Genomic DNA, 19,449 nt, shown 5'->3' on the forward strand with positions numbered 1-19,449 from the left:
TGGAGTCAGCCTCAGCCTACTCAACTGTAAAATGGGGAGACCGATGGGCACTCCTTCATGGGGTTCCTCAGAGAGTAATGTGACTGTGAATAATTTACATGACTAACTTGGCATAGGACCTGACCGAGGAACCTGAGGCCAGACTGCGAACCCCTGACACCAGGCCCATGTTAAGATTATTATATTGTTCTGTTTCTGCAGCACCAGATCCAGTATGGCATAGTCTCACACTAGTTGAGGAATAAATTGATAGAAGGGTAGGCAGGCATTTGAGGCCTTGAATGCCATCACCAGGAGCTCACTTCTGCAGGCTGTGCAAGGTGGACCCGCAGATGTTTTAAACAGTGGCTGCTGTAGCCTCCGGGATCACGAGCAGCGCGGAGGCCGGGTCATCCATGGTGTCAAGGAACCAAGACAGGGCCCTCCTCCCCAGCGTCCTGGGTACCACGCTTCCCGCGAGGAGGCTGAGACCAGAAATAAAGGCTCCGACAGCCACGTTGCCAAGGCTGTTTGCCATGGCAACCTCAGGGAGCCACTCGTGGGCCGGCTGCCGCAACTGCTCAGGGCTTGGTTTCTAACGTCTCCTCGCTCTCCCTCTGCTAAATGGCTGTGTTCTGCCAGGCAAGCAAGGGAGAAAACACGGCTGCAGGGCTGCTGGGGAACATCCCTCTCAGCCAAGCAGGGCTCGCCCGGCTGAGTTCCCAGACAGTGGGTCCCAGACAGCCGAGCGTCTGCTATCCAGAGCCAGCCCTGCCCATGTAGACAGGAGCTAGGGGTCCTGTCCTGCCTCTGCTAGGTGACCCGAAGCCAGTCCCTGGTCAGCTCCCAGCCTGTTTCCTCACTTCGAGGTAAGGGCACTGAGTAAGATGGTCTGTAAGGCACTCCAGCTCCCCGAAAGCTGTTTTCCACTGGTGTGTTTATACATCCTTGTCATTGTCATCATCCTAGTGGCAACTGTTTGCTGAGTGCTTACTCTATGTCAGGCAATGCTGCGAGCGTTATCCATTCTCTGCTGTAGCTATCCAAAGAAAACACCACGATTCTCCCCAATAGTGTACATGAGGCCTTGAATGCCATACCCAGGAGCTTGCTTCTACAACTGGGGTCAGAAAGGTTAAGACACTTGCTCAAGTGTCTCGTCACACAGCTAGTAAGTGGTAGGCCCCTGATTTTAAACCCTTGGCAGTGAAACTCCAAAGCCGAGAGCTCTTAACCACTACCTGGTTCTTCTCTCTTCAAGTAGCATCTAACTGGATTCAGTTTTCTAAAAGTCAATATTGCGGTCCTTGCTAAGGTTGGGTGGGATTCCTCTTCAGCTCCCTCGGAAGCAGAGGGGGAAGGAAAACATAATACTCTGGAAGAGAAACCTCAGGGCGGCCTCAATGGGATCAAGGCCCCAGAGCTCAGTGGGACGGCAAAAGGCGGGGTCTACACTGGATTTGTCTGTTTTATTACTAACAATGGCTCCTACTCACTGAATATTCCTAAGCATTTTACAGGCATCATGTCAACTAGTCCTAAAACCCTCCAAACTATGTGCTACTATCCGTCCCACTTCCCAGGTGAAACACCTGAGGCACAAAGAAGCCTGTGCCAAGGTCACAGGGCTCCCAGAATCAGAGCCCAACCCTAGGGCTCAAGGTCTCTCAGCCACTTAAACAAATAATCGGGGCAAATGTTTGTTTTCTTACCTAAAAGAGGGAGCTGTAATTACAGGCCTTTGGGGATAATTAATCAATGACTTTACCCTCCCATTTGTAAAAGTCTCTCTGGTCTCCTACCCTACTCCTGGGCAGCAAATCTGTCTCTGCCCTAAAGAGTAGTCAGGGTGGGGGGAAATATTAAAAAAGAAAGAAAGGGCAGGGTGGGGAGCCCAGGAGTCTAGCTGCCATCAGGGGCCTATAGACCCTGTGCCCAGCCCAGCTGTATGCTTCAGATCGGACCCTCCCTCAGCCCTGTGAACCCAGGCTTCTGACCCCCCATCGCCACCCCCTGACTCACTCACTGGGTAATCCTTATGAAAGCACCTAATGAAGAAACCCAGGGTTAACTGCTAGGGGCATGGGGGGGCCTTTGGGGTTTAGGAGCTGTAAGAGTAGGAAACAAATGCAGCCCGTCCAGGGGTGGCAGTGGAATGCACCCCAGGATCCCACAGCCACCACAAAGCCCAGCCACCTGGGCAACAGTGTCTCTCTGAGGACTATCCACCTGTCTGTCCCCGAGAGCCAAGACACCCCCTCCCCAAGTCCTGATACTGGAAAAGAATAGGTCTGAGAGTCAGGGACCTGGACCTCTTCCAGCTAAGTGGCTTCTTCTGTGCCTTGCTCCGTATTCCTCTTCTGGAAAAGGTAGGGAAAGAGTGGATGCTCTCCAATGACCCTCCCAAGCATGGCAGGACAGGACGGGGCTCAGGGGTCAATGTTCAAATCCCAGGCTAGACCCTCACAAGCTGCAAGCCCCTAAGTGACTAACCCAATCCCTGTGCACTTACAAAATGGGGACAACAGAGCCAACGTCACCATTACTGGGAGAAACCATGTGATAGTACTCAAAAGTCTCTTTTCACAAATACACACTGAAACAGTCACGGACGACAGGATGTGGTGTGTGCGTGGATGAACAAGAATGGCCATGGGTCCAAAATGGCAGAATCAGGCTGATGGGAACATGGGGATTCACCACACCATTCCGTAGCCAGCCCCTTCTGTATGTGTTGGACATTTTCCAGAGTAAAATGTTTAAAACACAAACTTCTCTTCAGAGAACCTGACACCTAATCACATAAAACATTCTTCTGCTCAAAAAAAAAAAAAAAAAAAAAAAAAAAAAAAAAAATCATCTACGTAACGGGTAACCGGAAAGCTAGCTCAGGATAAAAATACTATTTCTTGCCCTCCCAGAGCTGTCAACCTAGCGGTAGGGACAAAAACACGCAGACACCAGAGGGACAGTAGGTAGCACCGTCTATGCGAGTGGTAGACTTAAGAGGCTTCCCCTGGAGGACAGGTGTGGGGGTGGGAGGAGCCTGAAGTGCAGGTGGGCTAGGAATACATTTAAACGGTGGGGTGGAGTGATTTCCTAAATGAGTAAACTTAATGCGACCTACATTAGGAAAAAAAAATACCCATTATTTGGTGCTTATTATACGGCACGCATCGCGTTAGGCGCTTTCAATCCATTTGCATTTGATTTTCATTGACTTCTTGCCACAACTTTATAAGGCAAGTACTCTTTATTGTTATCTTTATACAGGAGGAAACAGGAGTGCAGGGAGGTTTCGGGACCCACCAGGGGTCTCACAGCCAGCAACCGGCCAAGGCCAACCCACAGAGGATGAGTGAGTGCAGTGGCCACACCAGGGATGAGCAGCTGTGCCTGGAGAGCGGGGAGAAGGTGGCACCACGACAATGGCATCGGAGCTGGATCTGGAAGGATGAGTATGGAAATGGGAGAAATAGTGGCAGAGGAGATAGACTACACTTCCAGGAAGAAGATTCATGACATACCCTGGGGGAGGGGGAGGGGACACCCATACCGAAAGGGAAAGTAGACGAAGCAGGATAATGTCAGGGGCCTGGCTCTCCAAGTTCAAGTCCTTGGAGGCCCTTGAACATTTAAACTTCGGGCTTTAGTGTAAAAGTCCTGGGAAGCCACGGGGGGGGGGGGGGGGGGGATGTGTGAGCGAGGGAATGGCATCAGACGTGCATTCTAGTAACTGCAGGAATCCCATAGTCATGAAAAGACAAGACCCAGACCGGAAGACGGGGAGAGGAACAGAAAGGGCAATCCAATCCAATCCAATTGATTCTACATCAACCGAGAGTCCACAGGACCGATGTGAGGCACTGGAGTACCTTGGAGAAGAAATAGCCAATGGGCCTGCTCATTCTCTTCCAAATGACTTTATCTGGGTCTCCTTCACCCTCACATAAGAATTATGTTTCCCTCTTTTGCATAAAAAAAGACTGCATGAAGGGGAGTTTGCTTACACTTAATCCTGCCCTTCCAAAGTGCTTCAAAAAGAATTCCAAGTGTTCTGAGCTGCAGGCTGCGACTCATTTTATATACATTATATTATTTGACTCTCAACCCTGGGAGTTAGGGACTACAATCCCCACTTCAGAGATTGAGAAACTGAGGCCTAGAGAAGCAGAGGGCCTGATGAGTTGTCTTCTCTCTCTCTCTCTCTCTCTCTCTCTCTCTCTCTCTCTCTGCAATGTGCCTTCATTCGCTCGAGGTGCTAGAAACACACTGCACAGAAGTCGTCCCTGCCTCTCCCTGCCTCGGGAGCTTGGAGTCACGTGGTCTGGGAACCTCGCCTCTGATCCTGGCTCTTCTACTCACTCCAAGACAGCGTAGGTAGATTATCTTCAGCAAGCCAGCCAGTTCTCTGAAACTAAAATCCTCATCTGTAAAATGGTAATATAATGGCACCTACCCTTTGTAGACTCTCCCTGAGGACAAAACGCAACAATGCAAAAACAATGCTTGGCGGAGTGCACGGCATCTAAAGGATGCTCCGACAGATGTCGCTGAGGATGATGAAGGAGGAGTTAGCTGTTAGCACTGCAGTGCTCATGTTATGACCTCACTTCTAAGCCCAAGTCCCCATTTGCAAGGCTGCTTCTGACTCAAGCCAGTATTCCTTCTATTATTCCAGAGAGAGAGAGAGAGGGAAAGGGGTGACTCATACCCTGGCAATGGTGAAGCTTCTGGCTGGCCTGCAGCAGCTGGGGAGAGGAGAGTCCCAAGGTGAAGGGGAAATATGAGCCCCCCAGGGCCCAGTTGCTGGGCCATTGCCTTTCCTGGCTTTCACAGGCATCCTGATCATTAGTAGCAGCCACAGAGCCCCAGTGAAAGTGGAGCCCTGCCCTCAGGTAAACAAAGCCAGCACACATGTCCCCTTCTGGGCTCAGGTGAGGAAGTTACTCCCCCTGTTCCCACACAGGTGAGGGGTGCGCAAAGGCACCCAGCCAAGGCTGCACTCCAACCTGCCCCTCTAGATGCCTGCAACGTTGACTTGGAAAAGCAGTTAGCCCTGGCATGGGGGGCCATGGAAGCTGCAACACTGCATACCCAACAGGTGAACACTAAGGAGTTCAAGCCATTTTCCCAAATCTCCATGTGACGGGGCCCCTTCTCAGTACTCAGGTCCAATTTTAGAACACTGAGGGGACAGGACACCAATTGAGAAATGGGCCAAATCATAAACATGACATTTCACAGAACAGAACCAAAAATGGCCCATCATCATATGGGGGGGGGGGGGCGGGGGCAGGGGGGAAGCATTACAAGTGAACAAAGAAATGCACGTTAAAACAAAAGGTTAAAAGAATTTATTGATGAACAGACTGGCAAAAATGAAAACCAATTAAAACACCAAGAGTTTTCTGGCTACAGGGAACCAGGCATTCCCACACAATGCTGGTAAGTGTGTAAATTACCACAATCCTTCTAGAAGGCAATCCAGAAATGTGTTTCCCAAACGCCTGCATAGTTCCTTTGACAGAGTAATTTCACTTCTAGGAATTTAAATGAAGGAAAGAAGACATATGCAAAGATATTCATTTCAGCATGGCTTACAGGAACAACAAAAATTGTAAACAACTTAAATGGCTAACAATAAAGGACTCATTAAATACATTTTGGTTCAACCCTCAATGAAATACTATATAACCATTCAGATAGTATGATATTAAGTAGAATATTTATTGATGTGGAAAGACAATCACAGCATATTGTTTGGAGGAGAAAAAAAAAAGCATATTACAACAGCATGATTCCAAGTTACAATTAGGATATAATGAGTGACTCCATTTTTGTGCAAAGATATAATCGATAGGAGTGACTCCATTTTTGGGCAAAAGATACAATCGATAGGAATCAATAGGAAAGAAAGGTCTGGAAATATATATAAAAATTAACAGGGGTTACCTCTGGGTAAGATTACCTATTTTCAATTTCCTCTTCATGCCTGCCAGTATTTTCTAACAATTCTATAATTGAATATTTTTAAGTGGTAAGAGATTAGACCACATGATTTGTAAAGCTCTGACATTTTGGGCATCTATCTATGATTGATGTCCCAAGTGACTTCAAACAACCCATATTTAGTGTGGGCTTACTGTGTGGCCTTTAGAGCCTAAGTCATGGCCTATAGCTGTAGCTTTCTGCATTCCTTTCTACCCATACTGACTGCCCAGCTGTCTCAGGGACCGCCTAGGAGCTTCCCCTGTAGTTCACGTGCCTAGCCAAGAGCCAACCAAAGGAATTCAGCACGGTGGCAGGTGCCACGGGGCCACAAAGAGATGGAAGGCACAACTCTAGTTCCAGAATCTTACTGGGCCACAGGACTCACAAACAAAATGCTTGGTTGTATCACACAGACTAAGAAAACCAAAAGAGACACAAACCAGAGCAAGCCAGGAAAGGAAGGCCTGCTCGAGAGGGCCATGCAGGAACAGTGGGTGAGGGCACTGGAGGCAAGGGGCACAGGCTGGGCAAAGGTGAAGCCAACCCAAAGTCCTCTGGGATACGTGCCCCAAACCTTTCCAAGAAACTTTCACAATCCTCGGTCTGCAGAATTTCTGAACTTTGGCCCGAATGGGTAAAAGTTAAGTCTCCTAAACACAAGTCCTCCCTCTCTCTAACTCTGGATTAGCCACCAAAGACAAGTCTTTTGGATAAAGACAATAAATTAGCTTTTTATTCGCTTTCCCCACCCCTTGGGGGGGGGGGTCGGGAATGGAGGGAGGGACAGGGAGGGTCTGGAAGAGGAGAGGGAGTTGCAGGAACAACCAGACATCTCACATGCAAGCAGAGCTCACCCCCACCACCTCGACCTCCTCTTCTCTTGCCTGCAACACCAGCCCCATTTGACAGATGGAGGAAAGGAGGCTCAGAGAGTTCAAATGGCTCGCTCTGGGGTCACCCAGCCAGAGAGTGGGGAAGGCGACTCCACTCAGGCCTTCTGACTCCAAGTCCAGTGCTATTTCGAGGTAACACACAGGACCTGGAGTCAGGAGCCCTGGGTGGCTCTGTCACCCGCTGGCTGCGTGGTCCTGTACAAGCCGCTCACCCCTCGCAGCCTCTAACCCCAACTGTAAAATGAGGAGGCACACGATGGCCCGCCCAGGTCCTCTTCCGGCCGGGCTCTATGAACCTTCTAGGGGTGGCTGCAAAGCTCCCCTATCAATTACATTTCCCAAGTTGGGCCGGCAAAGATCACCAGAGGAGCCTCTGCCTGTCACGTGGTTAAATAAAAAAAGTAAACGTCCCAGATTAACTTTCACTGCACTGCTTCTGCTGACAGCCGATTACCCAATTTTCTAGTTTCCTTGGGTGAAATATCCCTGCAGGGTAGGCCCACTGCGAGACTAAAGGGCAAATAATGAATTACTGGTGAGCCAAAGAACACTGAAGATGGAGTTAAAACCAGGGTCCGGAACGGACGGTTTTTGCTCTGGGTCCCCGAACGAGTCTCCTGCTATTTCAGGCTTCCTTCACCCGAGTCTCAGTCGCGAGGTTTGGAGGCACCCCCAGACAAGTGCAAGGGATGAGGACAGAACTTTCCCGGGGGCAGCTCTGTCCCGCCCGCACCCAGTCCTCCTAGGCCCAGGCTGTCGGCTGGGGCTGGGGAGGGGGGCGGCGGTAACGGGGCGGCGGTGGTGCTGGGGCTGGGATCTGCCTTCCGAGTAGACGTGGGCGCGGGGCGGGCGACGGCGCCCGGTGACCGCCGCGGGAGCTCCACTGCAGTTTCGTCAGAGGTAAAGGTACGCGCCCGGCGCGCGCGGCGTGTGCACACAAACACACACACCCGCGCGCGCAGACCGCTCATCACACACACTACCCACCCCACCCCCGGCCCTAAGAATGCGCGATCACACGCCACCACCCCCTCGGCCCCAGCCCCGAAACCACCCCAGCACGCCCGCCACCGACCACGAGGCCCCGCGGCTCCCTGACGCATGGATGTCTGCAGCGGGCGAGGGTCGGCCTTCTCCCGCGCGCGGCGGGCTTCCTCTCCGCGACACCCCGCCACGCCGCGCCGTCCCAGCCGCCAGCCGGGAGTCGCCGCCCGGAGCTGAACGTCTCGGCTGCTGCGCGTCCCCTCCAAGTCGAGTCTCACGGCTAGGAGTCAGCTTGCAAGCCTCTCCCCGCCCACCCGGTCCCATGACAGCTGCTGCCGCCCAAAGACAGGCAGATTATAACAAGAAGCAAAGTTTCCCTCTCTCTCCTCCCACCGCCCGCCCCCCCTCCGCCTTCCCCCTCCCTTCCAGTGTTATGCAAAACGAGCCGGCACCGGCGCTCCGACTCCAGGTACCAAACCAGCCCTCGCGAGCCGCGCCCGGTTCCGCCCGGCGGCCCCCTCTCCGCGCCCAGCCGTGCGCCCGCATCCGGGGTCTCATTCTCGCCTCCGCCGCATCCCCAGCCTCCCCGCTACCCGCAGCCGGGCGCCGGGAGAAAAAGCCATAACTATGGGGCCAAACTTTATGCTTGCAACAGGCATGGGGTGGGGAAAACCAAGGAAGGGGTGGGGGGCGCGTACGCCCAGTGCAGGCATTTTCGGTGGCGGCTCGTCCCAGCAGCAGCCCCCCCCCCCCCGCTCCCCGTCTCCAAGTCACCAGCTCTCTCGCCTCCCCCCGCCCCGGCACACCAGAGCACCCTCTCCTGTCACGCGCGTGTCGCCGGTGGGGCTCCCAGGCGCAGCCAGAGCCCGGGACGCCGCCTTGCCTTCCCTTCCCCCAGCATCGCCGGGCGCGCACCGGGGCCGCGCGCCGCAGGGGGGACCCAGGCGCCCCCAGACAGCCTTTCCACCCCCATCCTGCCGTGCTTTTCCCCCCGGGGGATCGGCCGGTAGCGAAACCAGGAAGGTGCTATCTCCGGCCGCATGTCCACGTGCCCCGCAGACCCCCTAAGCCCTTAGCCGGCAACCGGCAGGAAACTCTGCGCTGCAGGCGCCGATGGGGAGCCGCGGGGGGCCAGCAGCAGCACTCCGGGCACCCGAGACCGGAGGACCAGGGCACTCGGGGGACCGGGGCAGGCGCCTGAGCCGGGGCCACAAGTCCACGTGAAAGTACGGCAGCAAGTGCCGGCAGTCTGAGGGCGCGCCTCCAGCACGCAGGGCCAGCCTGAGGGTCCCCCACACCTTGGCGCGGCTCCACCTCCCCAAGGAAACGCGGTAACCCCCACTTCTGCCGGCGGGGGGGGGGGGCAGACTCCAAGCACCCGAGGCCAGACCCTCCCCAGCGGCCGTAGCTCCCCCCACGCTCCGGCTTGCGCGGGGGGAGCCCCCAGCTCCCTACCTCCGAAACAGAGATCCTCTCAGGGTGCAAGGAAAGGGGAGCTCCGCAGCCGGGAACCCCCGATCCCCCCGATGCACCCACCGTCGCCTCCCGGCCTCCGCGGCTGCGACGGCAGCCCCCGCAGCTCAGCACCCCTGGCCCCCGGCCCGCGGCCCCTGCTGGCCGTACCTGCGTGTCGGCGAGATAGTTGAGGAAGAAGGAGGAGAGCTCTTCGTCCAGCAGCGCGCCGCAGTCGTTCCCCGCCATCTTCCAGCCGCGGCTGCAGCGTGCGGCGGAGTCAGCGCCGAGCCGGCCGGGGGGAGGGAGCGAGCGAGCAAGCGAGGGAGGCGGGAGGAGGGAGCGAGGCCGGCGGGAGGCGGAGGGCGGAGCTCAGGCCCCGGCTGCCGCAGGGCCGCTGGCTGCGGGGGCGGGGCCGCGCGGTGCCCGCGCGAGCCGGGGGTCGCGCCCCCACTTCCCTGCGCCACGTCTGGCGCCGGGGTCCTCGCTCGCAGCCCCCGGCCCGGAGGAAAGCGCCCGCAGCCGGGTGACGATGCCCCAGCCAGCGGCCCGGTGCCTGCGCAGCAATGCGGGCAGCCCCCCGCTCCTGCCAGAGCGAATCACGTTGCGTTAGCGCTGGGCGGGTCCTTTGAGACAACCTGCTTCTGCACAGCTGGGGAAACTGAGGCCCGAGAAGGCAGAGGACTTGGTTTGAAGTCACTGTGCATTTCAAGAGCAGGAAGACACAGTACATAAGCTCAGGTCCGACTGCCCCAGAGGTTTGAGGTTTTCTGCCTGAGCTGCAAGACCAGAGAGGGAGGAAAACCATAGGTCAAAGGTGGAGAAATCAGGGAAGGCTCCTCAAAGGAGGTGGCCTTTTTTTTTTTCTTTTCCTTGAAAAATGCATTGACTCGTATTCTGTTAAGTTTGACCATCTCCCTCCGGTCTCCCTTCACTCCCCTACCCCTGAATAAACTTCCATGACTTCTCTTACCATGCATGGCTCACATGCCCACTTCCCCGGGCCCCCTGGCCTCCCAGTTCCTTTGATGAACCCTCTCAATACCCGCACCCACACACAGTGCTTTCCACTGGCCAGCAGCCATCTACCTAGTAACCACATCTTCAGAGGGTGGGTCCCCACTTCAGTGGGTCCCCACTGCCCTTCAGACTGTCAACCCCTTCTTTCTCCCGCCACCCCCACCTCCATGGGCCCCCTTAGCTCTACAGGCCTTTCCTTTAGGGGCATCTGGGTAACTCAGTTGGTTAAGCATCCAATTCTTGATTCAGCTCAGGTCATGATCCCACAGTTCTTGAGTTCCAGCCCCACATGGAGCTCTGTCCTGACAGCATGGAGCCTGCTTGGGATTCTCCCCCCCCCACACACACACACCCCATGTCTTTCTCTCTCTCTCTCTCAAAATAAATAAATAAACTTAAAAAAATAAAAATAAAACACTGGCCATAGCTGCCATCTTACATTTGTTTCAGTGAAGATTTGGTCTTCACGTCTCTCCTTACTAGACCCTAAGACCTATGAAGGCAGGGACTAAATCTGCTTTCCCATTTGCTATATCTCCAGTGCCTGGCACATAGTAGGTGCTTAATAAATAATGTGTTAACTATAAAACCCAGAGGATTTTGATTCCCCCCACACCCCCACCACCCGTTGAATAGATAAGGAAACTGCCCAGAGCCGATGGTGCCAGAACCAGAACTCAGGCCTCCTGACTGTAACCTTGGACTCTCATCATCATGCCCTGCTGTTTGCCAGGCAGCACATGAGGGCACCACCTGGATAAAGGCCTAAGGAGGGAAGATTTAGGCCTGTTTCATTGGGCACGCCTGCCTCCTGCTCTCCTCCCCCACTGGCACTCAGGAGGGCTGCCCCACCCTGCCCACCCTGCCCACCCTGCGTGGGCTCCCTCCCAGCCAGAGGAGGAAACAGGGAGAGTTCTCAGTACACCTGCTCAGACTTGAACACCAGAGCAAGAGCTTCCTTCTTCTCCAGTCTGAGGTTCCCAGAACCGCAGGGCGTGATTTCACTCTTTGGGCTTTAGGCCAGCGCGCTTTTAAGGAATAAAGAATCCCAATAGAGAGCCTCCATCTAGCCTTGGAGCAGTACCCTGGGAGTCAGGAGTCCCGGGTCCTGGTCCAGTCCTGCTACATCTTGTCTCAGTATTGGGCAACTCAGGAGATCAAGAGCATGGGCAACCCCCCCCCCCCACCCACCGCAGTCAGACTGTCTGGTTCTGAACCCCTGCCAATCATCTAGTGTCAGGCCTTGGTTTCCTCATCTACACCAGTGGAAATCATAGAATTACTTACTTCATAGGGATGTTATGATGAGTGAAGAGGTAAAATATGTAAAGTGCTTGGCACGGTGCCTGACCTCACGGGGAAAAACACTAAACTCTGGTCCTCTGTTTCCTCATCTGTAAAAATGGGGAGAAAATACACGTCCCTTGAAGGAACGGGCCGGTGTTACTTTCCTTTCTTCCAGCACTCACAGGCTGCTGGCTGCCTTGGACTCCTGTAGATCCGGATTTGAATCTTGGTGCTCGCTAGCTGTGTGCCCTTGGTCATTTACTCAACCTCTCTGAGCCACAGTTTCCTCCCCATAGGGTTCTTGTGAGGGTTGCACAAATCAGTGCACGTAAAAGAAATTGCTGGGCCCTGCACCTGGCAGATAGCTGGGCTCGTCCTCCCTCATCGTCATCACCGTCACCAAGGTCATCGTCATTAGCACCAAGGACTTTGCTGCCGCTGCCCACAGACCCCAGTCAGAACCCTGCAGGACAAGTTTCCAGAGATGTCCCTACCAGATCCAGCATGGCCTGTGACTGGCGTTGAGCCCCTTGCAGCCCAGAGGCCAGACTTGGGGAGTCCCCAAGGCCAGCCATCTCCAGGCTTTGGCCTTGCACAACCACAGTACCAGACAGGGCCTCCCAGGGAAGGCCTCAACAGTGCTCGAAACTCTGGTGTCCTTAAACTCTAGTGTCGACAGAAGAGCCACAAACTGAGCAGCTTCAAGGACTTTCTCACCAATCACTATGTCCTCAGAACAGGCTTCTGGCTGGCAAACAACTCAGGTGATAAGACTCCCCACCTGAGATATGTAGCTTTCTTTTCAAAAGCACATTTCAAAATGCCTCCATCACAAGCCACCTACAGAGCTCAGCCTCCTCACCCTCTCTGGTCCATGGAAAGACTCAAAGATCTTCGTTGAGAACAGAAGCCCTCAAGAAACCTAAGGTGCTAGGTGATCCTGTGCAATTTGCTTGCCCTCCGTCAGGCTGTTTCCCTGCCTTTAAAACAAAAGAGCTGTGCTCACTTGGGCAGCACGTATACTAAAATTGAAACGACACAGAGAAGATTAGCATGGCCCCTGCACAAGGATAAAACAAAGGAGCTAAACTAAACGACCCTTTCCTGAACCCTGCAGCTCCAATATGATAGCCGTTTATAGGTTACCGGCTAAAACTTCGCTTTTCCATACCACACATGGGCCAGATACCTGAACGTGTATCATCTCAGGTTGTTTTCAACAACCCTGAGTAGTCGGCATTATGATATCCACGTAATGACTGAGGAAACTAAAGCTTAAGAGGGGTTAAAGTGATTAGCCCAAGACCAAGCAGTTTGAGACGCAGCCGAGATTCGAACCCAGGTCTGTGTCTGGTCCAAGCCACAGACCCTTGAAAGGAATTGAGAAAAACCTCACACCAGCTAACCACTCCCAAGAAGCCGGAACGGTGGCACATTTCTTGTTTTATGACTTCCAAGTGAAGGGCAATAATAATGCCAAACTTGGACTTCATGTGGCTCGCTCCTATCTGCTCTGCCTTTTTATTGGCCTCGCCTCTCCTGAGATTAGTGAAAGTTTGCTTTGCACATACACCCGGCAAAGCCCAGACTCCTCCAGGTTCCACGGAAATGGCGACAGCAATATGAACCTTTTTCACTTGATTATAGTCACCACTGACAAATGCTCAACATTAAAAACAACAGCATTTTCTCCCTTCTGATCCTAGGAGCATACTTTATTCAGACGCTTATAACTGTGGCTCTCAAACTCTGAAGGGCACGACGGTCACTGGGCTCTGCTACCAGAGATTACAATCGGGTAGCTCTGCAGTGGGCCCAGGAATCTGCATTTAAGAGGCTCCCCTAGATGACGCTTCCTACAAGAAACTACCCATCGTTCAGCCAATATTTAATGAGCACCTACTACGTGCCAGCCACTGCGCTAGATGCCATGGATAAATCAGAGAACACGGTGGCTGACGACCTGGCTGTATTCTATTCATGGATCAGGGCATGGTGAATTTTCTTTGAGGGAGGGAGAGCGCTAGGACCTGGGTCTTTAGAATCACTTGGGTTTCCTGCCGGCCACCCACAACTCGGATTCTGTGACCCATGCCAGGGAGTCAGAAACACACCTATTTCCCAGTTTCTGTCCAGGAGGCAGAAATTCGAGCCAAGAGGAACTAAAAAACACCTGCTTTGTGTTGTCAATTCTGACAGCCATCTCCACCTTTCACTGAACACAGAACCTGAGAGCTGCAGGGGTGCAGGGGAGAAGGCGTTATCTACCCCTTCACCGTACAGGTAAGGAGAATGTGGCCAAAGCCACGCAGCCCTCCAGGGGCAGAGCCAGGACCGCAAGCCAGGCGTGTGCGGGGCTGCGTGTGCAGGGCTTGAGCCTTTGGAAAGATACACTAGATGGTGTCATTCTAGGGTCTCAGAGTTGGGGGGTGGGGATCTTGGGCGCTTGAAAATCCATCATAAGCAAGGCATTTCTAGTGTTAGTCAATGCCCTTTTCTTCCTGGAGGGTTAGCCTATGAAATCACCAGTACCTTTTGGGAATACACTTAGCAGATTTCTCTTTCATATGCTAATGATTAAAGGGCTTCCAGATCAGCAGGTGAGGGGCATTAAGTCACTTTTGCAGAGAGCTGTTTTTCATTCACCCTCCTCGGTTTCATAAATAACTGTGCACTAAGCATGGGAAGGATGGATCGGGGTAGGGGATAGAAAGGTGCTTCTTCCTTATCTGTCCACAGAGCAAAGAGATCGTCTGCCCATTTGATAGATACTGAAACAAAGGCTCATAGATGTGACGGTTATTTTGTTTTGTTTTGCTCTTACAGAGATGTGAATTCTACCAGGTTGTTACATGTATACCAGAACAGCAACATTTAAAGAGACAGTCACCTAACATTAAAGGGCACCATCTAAATTTAGTATCCCTATCAAATAAGACAAGCCGATGGCAAGACTTGAAGACCTCTTCTTGACACTCTGTCACTTTCTGGCTTTGGGACCTTGGGAAAATGACTCCTTGGTGAGGATCATCCTATCTACCCTACCTGACCTAGAATTTTCTGTGGATCAAGTTTACTTACGAAGTCATTATCCTAAGTCATCCATAACGTTCCCTCTGGGAATTTATCCTAGGGGTCTGATTCAAAAGATGGGGAAACTACAGCATGATGTTTACATACACTTTGATTCAACAAATATTTTCAGAACCTGCCGGGTGTCAGGCACTGTGCCACAGGCCCCCAAATGGGACCCATGATATAGTCTTTGCTCTTGTATAACTCACAGCTTTGATCTCCACCACATGCACGCGAGAGAGACTAGTCAAAATGCAGTTCACTAGAGTCATAGGTTCTGCAACAAGTTGGGAGGCTGGAGGCTGGAGGGGCTGGGAGAAGTGCCCAGGGGAGAGGTAGGATCCTAAGCCAAGACAATGAAGGTAGCAAGAAGGATATGAAGGAGTGGATGAGTGGAAGCCATAGTTTAGACTGGGAATCAGTAGGCTTTGGTCATAGGTAGGAAATGGGGGCCGGGGTGGGGGGAGGATTACAGGACATCCAGTTTCTGGATTCAGTGAGTGATGGGTCTTAGAGGAAACACAACTAGGGGGAAGTCTCCCAAGGGGGGTTGGATATCTGTGGGGCATCTCCAAGCGGAGACACATAAGGGGAGCACATTGATGCCTGGGAAAAAATCGGAAACAACCCCAACATGTAGTAAGACAGAGCAGTTCGATTCCACACCTCCTCACAGAGAGCAGACAGAAGCTCACATGTGCACAGAGAACTGTGTCCATGGCTGTTCACTGCAGCATTAGTAATTATGGTAAAAAGAGAAGGGTTCTAAAAAAAATGAACTGTGGTGAGATCTCATAATGGAATATTAGATGATAGTGAAAATCAATAACATCTTCATGAATCCACATGGATTAATCACAAAAACAATAGGCGAGACAAGCAAGCAGTCTAAGGATACACGTTGTTATGCCACTTACGTAATATTTTAAAATATGTAAACTAATACTCCATAATGTTGGGCAATGCATGTGTATGAAGGAAAAGCATAAACATGGGACAGCAAAGACACAGATCACTTTCAGGAATGTGACAGGAGAGGGGGCCTGAGGGCCAGCTTCGTGGGTGTGCGTCCTGCACAGTCACCCTGGGCCACACACTTAGAAACGCCCCATGCTTCCTTGAACGCTCTGCTGTCACTGTCTTGAAATTCATAATGATTTTTGAACACCCGTCTCTGCATTTTCACTTTGCACTGAGCCTTGCAAGTTATGTCGCTTGTCCTGGGAGATTAGAGTCCATTGTACAGAAGACAGCTCCAGCTGTACCTGTAATGGTTTATTTTCTTGAAAAAGGTCTCAAAAACCTTTGTGAAGTATCAGTATTTGTTGAACCTGTGTCGCGTATCGTTCCTGTGCTTTCCTGTATGTTTGGAATATTTTAGAAGAACAATGAAGATGTACTTATGTAAATATGGTTTATTTACATGATGAAATACTCTGCAGAAGGCAGGAGAAAGCGATGTGGAAAATGGGGAAAATGGGGGTGCCTGGGTGGCTCAGTCGGTTAAGCGGCCGACTTCGGCTCAGGTCATGATCTCGCGGTCCGTGAGTTCGAGCCCTGCATCGGGCTCTGTGCTGACGGCTCAGAGCCTGGAGCCTGTTTCAGATTCTGTGTCTCCCTCTCTCTGACCCTCCCCTGTTCATTCTCTGTCTCTCTCTGTCTCAAAAATAAATAAACGTTAAAAAAAATTTTTTTTAAAAGAAAATGGGGAAAATGTACAATATTAAGTGAAACAAAATTATAAAAATCCTTATGAAATGATTATAGCTGTGTGCATAAACGCGCGTGCAAAGTATGTATGTTAGACATACAGCTGCGCACACGAAACAGGATTAGGATGGCAGAAATACATTATTTTAATATGTTCACTTGTGTCATTACAATTTTGTTTTTTTGTTTTTTTAGGGTTTATTTATTATTGACAGAGAGAGAGAGAGAGACAGAGCATGAGCCGGGGAGGGGCAGAGAGAGAGGGAGACACAGAATCCAAAGCAGGCTCCAGGCTCTGAGCTGTCAGCACAGAGCCTGATGCGGGGCTCGAACTCATGACCGTGAGAGAGGGAGACACAGAATCTGAAACAGGTTCCAGGCTCTGAGCTGTCAGCACAGAGCCCGACGCAGGGCTCGAACTCACAGACAGCGAGATCATCGACGAGCGAAGTCGGATGCTCAACCGACTGAGCCACCCAGGCGCCCCTACAATTTTGTTTTTTACAATAAATAAAATAAAATGTAACTTGCTATCTGCTTTCTATGCTAAAACCCAGCTCCTCTGGGAAACTGGGTTGCTGAGTGCTGAATGTGTGATTTAAGTAACAGATGCGCATTGTGACAGGGACATCTTGGAGACAAGATCTCTACGTAAAGGAGAGCTGTGACAGCGGGAACTTTTGGCACCCTCCTGCAAATGAGCTCTGAACTGGGAGGCAGGTCGGAGTCTCACTCTGGCACTAAACTCACATTTGGACAAACCTCTTCCCCGTTCTAAGACTCAAATTCCCAGTGCGCACAACAGGCATAGACTGGATTGGCCACCCCAAACGTTCGTGGGATAGGGGTCTCCCTGGGGGCCTCTGCCCTGACCGTGAGATGCTCTGATTCCCTCTCCCATCTGCAGGAGAAATCATGTGGGCCGTGTGTAGTTTGGCAGAAGAGGCAGCTGGAGTCAGGATACTGAGAGGAGAATCCAGGTCAGTAGGCCACCCCAGGAGCATTTTATATGGGGTGGAATCTCCTTGGCTCCCGGAGCAGCCAGAACGAGAGTCCCAGGGAAAGGGCATGGCCTCATAGGCATGGCAAGGTACAGAGAGTATAGCATGGCATCGCAGGCACAGCATCGTGGGCGCAGCAAAGCATCATGGGCACAGCATCAGGGGAGCAGCAGAGCATCATGGGCACATCCCTGCTATCTTCAGCTTCCCTGAGAGTACTGACAGACGCCTCGGTGGGGGGTGGGGAGCAGGCTAAAAGGGAATAGTCCGCTTTCTGCCAGACTTCTTATTTTTTCATCATAAATTATTTTAGATTACACAAACGATCCATAATTATTTTATCCTTGTATAAAAAAACGGAAAGAATAGAGAGAAAGGACATTCCTGTGACCACGGCCACCCGATACCCCTCCCTCCCCAGAGGTGCCCACCGTTAGTGTTTCGTGAGTGACCTTCCAGACTTTTTTCTTTGATTTATACACTCATTATGTTCACAGAGAAGCTCAAAGTTTTGCTTGGGAGATTTCGTTTTTAATGACAATGGACCCTCACTGTCATTACTGTTTTGTAATTTCCTTCTTTTTTTTTTTAAATTTTTTTTTCAACGTTTATTTATTTTTGGGACAGAGAGAGACAGAGCATGAACGGGGGAGGGGCAGAGAGAGAGGGAGACACAGAATCCGAAGCAGGCTCCAGGCTCTGAGCCATCAGCCCAGAGCCCGACGCGGGGCTCGAACTCACGGACCGCGAGATCGTGACCTGGCTGAAGTCGGACGCTTAACCGACTGCGCCACCCAGGCGCCCCTGTAATTTCCTTCTTGAAGAGTCTTAGAGGTGCTTCCATATCAGCACATATAGATGTACCTTCTTCCTTTATATCACTGCATGCTATTCCCCAGGGTGAGCGGGCCACAGACTTGGCTTGTAACTGTGGCCCCAAATGACTCTAGACTTGTGTTATGCGGTCTTGGTTGTATCACTGAGGAATATACGAGGCTAAAAATAGAAAGTAATGACAATGCATGAGTTCTTTTATTCCTTCAGCCAACAAAAAGCCCATGGAATGCTTGCTTTAAGTATACCTTCATCCTCTAATACACAATCAAGCCAGTTCTGTACAGATGAGTCTAGCAAACAATATTAATCACGTTGCCACATTGTTTGAAATTCATTCATCATTCCTTCATGAGCCACCTACTTTGTGCCAGCTTTATGGGACTGTATTAGTTATGACCGCTTTGATTTCAATGAACAGAAAACCCCACTCAAACTGGCTTCAACAGATAATGTATTGGCTTCCATAATTAACACATTAAAAGGAGGAATGTTGCCAGGAAGTTGTGAATGATCACTTCTCAGCTCTGCTTTCCTCGGTACTGGCTTCATCCTGAGGTCGGTTTTCCCCAGTGAAGGCAAGGTATGTATGATCCAGGCCTACACCCAATCCTCTTTAGCAAACCCACCAGAAAGAACCATCCCAGGCTTCCAGCAAAGGCCCAGGATGCACTCTGATGCTACCACTTTGGCTTAAATGCCTATAGCTAAGCCAGTCTCTGCTCTGATTGGCCGCTACTGGGTTACACGCTTACTTCGGAATCCCCGGAGTCAAGCAGTTTCTAAACAAAGGTTTCTTAACAAGGGACGGTTGATTTACATAGGAAAAAATTATAGCTCTCTTTTCACTGACTTCTACCTGAAATTTAGCATTTCCTTCTGTTACAAACGTAGCAAACGCATCACAGTAGCATTAAAAATACCTACAACTTTGTCACCAATAGAAATCACGGGTGTTTCGTACTACATCACAGTTGTCGGTATCTCAAAGTATCGTTTATGTTCCTCACTATTTGAAATATGGTAGGCAGCGGACCAACTAGATCTTATTATTTAATGTGCTAATAAAGAAGTGTATGAGGGCGCCGGGGAGGCTTAGTCGGTTAAGGTTCCAACTTCGGCTCAGAGCATGATCTCACGGTTTGTGAGTTCGAGCACCACGTCAGGCTCTGTGCTGATGGCTCGGAGCCTGGAGCCTGCTTCGGATTCTGTGTCTCATT

The 19,449-nt window shown here is 51.6% G+C and overlaps 1 protein-coding gene and 1 non-coding gene across 3 annotated transcripts in view; one reads left to right on the forward strand and one right to left on the reverse strand.

The window, feature by feature from the left end:
* Nucleotides 1-9,578, reverse strand: part of PPARGC1B (PPARG coactivator 1 beta) — a 110,138-nt gene extending 100,560 nt beyond the window's left edge. The window contains exon 1 of one of the 2 annotated variants that reach the window (XM_030329544.2): nt 9,474-9,578. In XM_030329544.2, the coding sequence (XP_030185404.1) occupies nt 9,474-9,551 (78 nt within the window). In that variant the 5' untranslated portion in view covers nt 9,552-9,578. The remainder of the gene's footprint in view (nt 1-9,473) is intronic. The other variant, XM_030329535.1, reaches the window with a different exon arrangement.
* Nucleotides 9,579-12,607: 3,029 nt separating this feature from the next.
* On the forward strand, nt 12,608-12,715 carry LOC115526312. The gene has a single exon (XR_003972586.1). It is a non-coding gene; the product is annotated as a U6 spliceosomal RNA (small nuclear RNA).
* The last annotated feature ends 6,734 nt before the right edge of the window (nt 12,716-19,449 follow it).

Source organism: Lynx canadensis, chromosome A1, assembly GCF_007474595.2.
Source record: "Lynx canadensis isolate LIC74 chromosome A1, mLynCan4.pri.v2, whole genome shotgun sequence".
Taxonomy (NCBI): domain Eukaryota; kingdom Metazoa; phylum Chordata; class Mammalia; order Carnivora; family Felidae; genus Lynx; species Lynx canadensis.